At 39.1% G+C, this 7,500-nt stretch overlaps 1 protein-coding gene across 1 annotated transcript in view; it reads right to left on the reverse strand.

The window, feature by feature from the left end:
• The window catches only part of LOC138004071 (uncharacterized), a 12,925-nt gene that overhangs the window by 4,959 nt on the left and 466 nt on the right, over positions 1-7,500 (reverse strand). Inside the window, exons 2-4 of the mRNA XM_068850467.1 lie at positions 4,415-4,878; positions 3,058-3,729; positions 1,943-2,193 (exon numbers count right to left, since the gene is read on the reverse strand). Coding sequence (XP_068706568.1) covers positions 1,943-2,193; positions 3,058-3,729; positions 4,415-4,878 — 1,387 coding nt within the window. The remainder of the gene's footprint in view (positions 1-1,942; positions 2,194-3,057; positions 3,730-4,414; positions 4,879-7,500) is intronic.

Below are 7,500 nucleotides of genomic sequence, written 5' to 3' on the forward strand. Positions count from 1 at the left end.
GTTCATTTGGCCTCATAACGTTATCCTTTTCTCTCAGGAGCTTTCTGCGACACACTTTTTGGTATAAAAGCTCAATTTATCACCAGAAAAGAGAAAGCAACGGTGCTTGCCCGTCGGGCAAGCTACGATAAGAAAACGCTAGCCCGACAAGTCATTCCACTAGCCCCGGGCTATCGGACAGCACTTTCGTCGCGCCCTGGATTGTGCAAGTGGTGAATATGGTATTTCAGTAATGGGTGTTGCTAGTATATGACAGTACCTCGCTGGCGTTGATAAATGCCAAAAGGAGCAAAGAAGGAAGGGATTAGAAACTTTATTTTATTTATTTATTTAACCCATTGACTCCTGGGAGTGAGATTGAATAGATTTTACGCTGTCTAACACCAGACGCTTTTACTCTTCAACTGGGGACGTCGCGGGGCATCTGAGGGAGGAGTGAATGGGTTAACTGGCGCTGAAACACTAATTGGCGACAAAGTAAACTGAAGTCAATAAATTAACGCAAATCAAATCAAATTTTGGTCTTTAAGGAGAGGGGAGAACTGGGGTGCTGGGGTGCTTACCATTTAGCCAAAAAATCCGGAAATTTTGGTTTGAGGTCAAATGGAAAGGCAATTTTCCGGAAAATCTTTTCGGAAATTGTGGACAACCTCCAGAGGTAGTCCTCTTTTTCCGTTCGGAACGGAATTCGCGAAATGCTCTTACCATTTGCGAGAATCCTTCCGTTTCCAGGTCCTTTCTCACAAGATCAAGTGAAATATGCGGGATGGAATGCTGTGTAGTAAATGTTAAGCGCCATTCTCATCCGGTTGGTCAGTAAATTCGGAAAATCGCTTACCTTTATGCAACGATCATTCCATCCGGATTATTTGGCTAAATGGTACGCACCCCTGGAGTACCCGGAGAAAAACCTCTCGCGGCAGAGAAGAAAACCAACAAACTTAAACCCCATATGACAAAGAGTCTGGGCAGGCGAATGCTCTCACCACTGCCCCATCCCTGCAACCATTTCGTTTTTGTTTCCGTAAGGAGGTGACGCCGGTTGCACGCCTAATAGAAATCTTACACAGGAAGCTATGGAAATGGCGTCGTGCACTCTACTGATCTCTTGTCTTTTGTTTGACCAGGTCGCTCAGGAATAGAGGTCACCCATATATGAACCGAACGTTTCAAACATTGCTTAATAAATAGAAGCATTTTTAGCTATGTTTAATGTCTAATTTCATTTTCTATGTCCCCACTTCAGTTTCGGTTGTTTTGAAATCTTACAATTTTGTTCTCGTTCCTCATCTCACATTGCAAAATTATACCATATATGCGCATTGTTTTCTTCCTTTCGTAATGACTATTTTAATCCTTTACACTTTATGTCTTCCTGTTAATACGGTTGTCTTTGAAATAAAATAATTATAAATAAGAAAATATACTTATAACAATGAATATGATGATAGAGCAGTTTTCGGCAAATGACTGTCGAAAGTAATTACGCGAATTGTTACGCTTAGTGATTGGTCTAAAAATCTCGCGCCAGTTTATCAACCAATGAGAAGGAAAACCAAAAACCAATCGCTACTTGCACGCGCGATTTTTTCGCGCCTTGAGCATTAGTTACATGCCGTAGGACATTTGCTTGATGACGTCATTTGACTACAAGTACCAGAATCCTTCAAGTTTTGCTTGTCTCAAGCTACATGTAATTAGAGCTATTGTTATTTTTACCCCGCTGGGAATACAAAATTTAAAGAAGAAAAGAAAATCAAAATGAAATCTGGTAGTTGTAGTCAAAATTAATGACGCCATCACGAAAGTTGCGTATTGCTACGAATTTGCATTAGTTTATTGCGCTGTTTGCAGCTGCTGTGATTGGTCAAAGTAATATCGGTATTTCTTTTACAACACTCAATTGAAAACCGCTTTATTAATAACAATAAAGTGACCTTACCCCACTGCGTTCCTCCACTAAAAATTGCGCAATTTGAAAGTGCTTTCTTTTTCCAATTCCACGTCTCACATATCGGGAATGAACTGGGCATTTGTATAGAACATACAGCGCCGCAGCAAGGGAATATCCAGCTAATTTTAATGTGCTTGTTCTTAAAACATGGCTGTCCCCGTCAATGGCTTCGTCTCTTGAAAATTCCTTTCCCCTTGTGGTGATCTTGACGCGGGCCACTCCCACATTCCAGCTTTTCACTGAAACCAAAATTGGTTTTAAAAGTTAATTTTTGGTATGAGTGTCTTGCGAGAATTGATCATGATCTGCTCTACCAGATCAGACTCGCCCGTGCAAAACAAGAAATTTGAAAAAAAAAAAAATTACATTAATTTGCAATGGATATTTCCAGAAATCTCCGAGGGGATTACAGTGTGACACCTAAAGAACTGAGGGTAAAAGGTGAAGAGACCCTCACTTGATTCTTGGTCAGCTCTTCTTCTAACTCAAGCGAATAATTAAGCCGGAATCACTAGAGGCTGACGGCACAAGAGAATCCTCTTTCCTCCGCTAAGTACTTGAAAGCCATGTTCTGCGGCTACTTTGTAACTAGACAGTTCGGAATGAGCTTGCACTTGACCAGCTCCAGCATGGCTAGATTGCACAGTGGCTGAGCTTTGTGCGGCGCAATCACACAGTCGAACGGATTCGTTACATCACTCAACACGACTTCCGAAGTGGCTCCTTTGACTGGATGATTTTTTTAATAATATACATTTTGATTGGTGGAAGTATACAGATCATTGTTTTACCTTAACTGAAAAAACCCAAACCTTTACAAAAGCTTAAACATTATTTTTTAGGCCCAATGTTAGCAAGAGTAAAGGTTTGGGTTGCTTCAGCTACGATGAAACAATGACCTGCACGTCTTACCTGCAACCTGCAGTTTACATGTACAGCCTCCACATTTTGATTTTTTTCAAACTTTTTAATTATAATTTTTTTTAATTGTCATTTAATTTTTCGATGATCAAACAACTGAGCCACTGGTCATTCTGACATCAAAACATCAGAAAGGACATTAGAGGAGTCTTCAGAGAACCCAACTGACCATTATCACTCACCTTGCTCAAAAAACCAATCCACCGGTTCCTTTCCTTCAGTTTTGTTGTTCTCTGTTTTCGTTGCTGCTTCTAAGGCAACTATCGTGTCAAGTCTGTGATTTATTTTGTCTTCATACAGCATTTCCTTCATGTCACAGCTATCATTCCACTTAATCACACGAACCTGATTTGAAATGATTGTATGGCCACTGGCTGCATAAGCTGCAATTTTCTCTTGAAGTAAATGTGTAGCAACTGGAGTCAGAACGGTTACTTTCTTATCTAATGCTTGAAAAGCTTGGACAAGAGCCAGCAAAGCTTGAATACAATCTGATGCTGATGCATCTGGAGATGAAAAGTTTTCTTTCTCTTGAAGGAAGCAAATTACAATGGATGGAGCGTGGGACAGTCTCAGTGCTACCTTCATGAGAGCATCACCAACAGACAAACAGTTGTTCAAGTCATCTTCTCTTCTGGTAGATTCCCATGCTAAATTCACAAAATTCACAAGCTCATCTATTTTTGCCTTTGCACTTGCAGAGCACACTGATGCAAGATAAGGGTGATCTGCCAGAGTGACGAGTATTGGCTGTTCTTCCCCATGTTCTGGCTTGTGTGCAGTAAAATAGTCATTCACAGTAATGTCACAAATGAACATCGAGCCAGGATAGTGGCTAAAGGACACAGCTGGCCCTGCAAAAATAAATGAGAAAGGGTTACATCCCTCCTTTTGATTAAATGCCAGATATTCTCCACTCTCTACCATAGTAAAAGCCATTAGTCATTAGCAAAGAGGATTCACCTCTTAGCCATATAATTAACCATTGACTTAGGAGCATGCACATCTGTTCTGCTTTTGTGCCAGACATAGTAACAGCTATTTCACTGAAGTGGCTAGTGGTGAAATATCAAACGCTAGCAACCGACACTGAGGTGAATAGTTGTTTTGGTACATGTATATGAGCACAAAAAGATGATTTTAACTCATTTATTCCCTCAACGATTACGATATTTTCGAGTGCAAATCCTGTGCAAGTTGCTCGGAGGTGAATAGAAAGGATATTCATTGTTTGATTGAGTAGCCATTCAGAATGTGCCTTCAACGTTTTCTACTGTTTTAAGACTAACATAATCGTGTTCTTAATCCAGTTTGTAATGTTACAATGTACATTTGTCCAGGGACAAAGTCCCACAGGACTCTCATCAAACATTTGCAGATCTAATGGTTGCTGGTATTGATTCATTTTGTGATACAACTCAAACAGGAGAGAACAAAACCAACAAGACCTTTTTTCTGCAGCTGAAGAGTCAATCTCAGATTTCACTGCAAAACCTTGTTGAGATTAGTCAGATTAGGTAAACTTCAAGAATTACTCACTTGCAGATCTGACTGCCAGTGAAGATGTTACACCGCAAGCCCAAAATACAGGTACAAGACTTTCTATGTCTGAAGGGTCGCCAAAGTCTGGTTTGTAAATGTTGCATATTCCTATCACAGACGGATCCCCAATGTGAATTGGAGTTCCATGTATCGCATCATAAGCTGCTGTAACAACAACAGCTTTCTCAACTTGATCTTTTGGAATGGGACGCATTGATACAACCATGGGACAAGAAAATGGGCCAACAGGTACACATTGGATGTTGGTTGTAAACATAGACACATTGCGATTTTCGGTGACATTTTGAATCTCAATTCCCGAATTTATCAATGCTTCCTCAAATGAGAAACTGCATCCTACATAGAATGACACATAGTCATTCCAGGAATATTCACTGAGGCTACCCATCTCCTTTGCGATGATCCCATTTTCCGATACACAGTAGAACTGGAGATCAGTTCTAAAAGTAAACGAAAACAAAAACTACATTGTAATTAAGTGCTTTCAATACCAGTGCCTCTGAAGGAACATGGTGTGATGCTGTTCTCTTACTTGTGACTTGCCATTGCTTTATTGATGAGACTGCTATTATCAACACATTAAGAATAGCCAAGACAATAATTATTACAATACAATATTATTATAATAATTAATTGCAAATCTTAAGGCTTAAGGTAATACATGTGTATTAGTATTGTTATGCTATATTTGAGTGCCATCTCCCAACTGCCATTCAGTGCTAATACGATACAAAGGCCATTGAATTGCTAATGTCAGTGACATTAACTTCAAGAAATTGCCTCCCTTTAAGCAGTTGCATATCCACAACAAATTGACAGGGGAGGGGGTGGGGGGGGGGGGAGGCAAGGTGTCCACACGGGTTTAAAATCACAATAATTTTGAATTGCACAGATACCACTAAGCAAAGCATCTGATAAAGTGCGGTTAAAAAATTGTAAATTATGTGGCATTGCATGGCTGATTACGCAGTAAATTGTGTAAATTTTTTCAGCTTATTTGTAGCTGTTATTATCAGTTCTAGGGTTAAAAACTATCTTCTGCACTGCTAAAAAGACATTTTGCACACTGAGAAACAACAGAACATACCATCCGGGTAGTTTTTTTGCTTGTTCTGATGCTGTAATTTTACTTGGAAGATGAGCACCCTTCTTCTTTTCGGAATAGTAGCCAATTTCACTAAAAACTTATCCATTGCAATAAATTTGTCACTTAGAAGAGAAATAACTTCATATTGTTAGTGTTAACCCTTCGACGTCCAAACCAGCCTAAACCGGCCATACTTAGTATTTTACTCTGTCTAACACCAGACAATTTTACTCCTCAATGGGGAATCCCTTGGAGTCAATGGGTTAAGCCAAGATTTTTCATGAAAAGAGAATTGAATATATTGACGATTCTGAATGGCTAACACATTGCAACTCAAATTGTTTTTGTTCTGCAGTAGTAGGCGACGTGGCAGACCACTTGGGTAGAATGGCAACTACTTACCTCATGGTGAGGCTGCAAAGACTTTCAGGTACTATCATATTTCAATCGATTCAAGGACATTTCGTTACGCTGAGAGGTAAATTGCAATGAGGTGGCCTTTTAAAGCGTTGTCTCCTACTCCGCTCTTAGCGTGAATTATGCAGCATTGTGCAGAAATTAGTGAATTATACAATAGGGTGTGATTTGGGGTCAATTATGCATCAGCGCACCATTGCAAAATATATTATCTAGAGGCTCTGACTAAGGAAGGTTGAGGCCTGTACTTAATAACTTATAGCCCTGTCACGCTTTTGTCAGTTTAATTTCAATTTAACTGAACTGGGATGTCATTTATAAATCACACACAGTCTGATAAATTGGCCAGTCATAACAAATGTACTATCTGAGAGCTACATGTAACAAATATCTTATTTCGTTACTACTATATATAAAAAAATAATGGGCCTTTTGCTTTGTTTGGAGCCCCTGTAAATATAATTAACAGGATTAGTAAAACCAATGAAGGAGAAACTCACGGCTAGAACTTTACCTGGGAAAGAAGTTGCTTATATACATAGATTCAAGAAAAAAAATTATAAATATAAGAGTCAAAAATTGTCTCTGTCCAAGAGATCAGATATTAAACCTGTAAAGAAGACCAAGGGCTTAATTCACTATCCAGAAGACTCAGGATGATCCTGGAGAATTGACATAACTACATGTATTATTAGAGCGATTATACATGTAAATGCCAGTTGTAACAGGGCTGAAAACTAATGTGTTCCTAATACATGAGTAGGTGTATGACAACTGCAGACCACAGACTGCCTACAAGGAGTGCTGATTAACTGTATACTTAAGTCTAAAGCACCCATTTCAAATAGTGCTGATAAACAATATTTAGGTCTAACCACCCATTTGGGTTAGTCTGCAGTCTTCAGTATGCAAGTGTCAGACACCGGGGAGGTTAGAGAAACAAAATGGGGAAACAAGAGCCCAAAAAAAAAAATACTGGATGCTCTTGCAGGCTAGAATGGACTTAGATTTTGGGATAACTTTCCTTTAGTAAGGCCAGGATTTGTCACTCACATCTGGACTATAAGAGGAAGTTACAATCTAGAATATATTAATCTAATAGAATTTGGGGTTGGGATTACGACTGAAATTGGAAAACATCCAATCCAGGAGAATGTTGTTTGCCAACATTTGACTTGATTTGCGTTAATTGATAATTTCAGTTTACAGTGTCCCTGACATTATGCTCCAGCGCTAGAATGACTAGACACTTAAATAAAGTTCCTTTCCTTTCCCAGTGAGACTGAGAGCCTTGGACTCAGGTCAAAAAATAAGCTTTCTGAGTCATAAAAATCGAAGGAAGGCCAATATCGTACATATTTTGCTGATATAAAATAATTTTAACGGTCAGTGTAAAATGTAGACTACAGACCAGGGGTAAAATGCAGACTGAGGTTATAATGTAACTGTTGACAAAGACCAAACCCTTTAGAAATGCTAACAGTTAAGCCTAAATATTGTTTTAGGCCTATTTATGCCTAAGGTTAGCATTTCCAAAGGGTTTGGGCCTTTCAACAGT

The sequence above is a fragment of the Montipora foliosa genome, chromosome 5 (assembly GCF_036669935.1).
Source record: "Montipora foliosa isolate CH-2021 chromosome 5, ASM3666993v2, whole genome shotgun sequence".
Lineage (NCBI taxonomy): Eukaryota > Metazoa > Cnidaria > Anthozoa > Scleractinia > Acroporidae > Montipora > Montipora foliosa.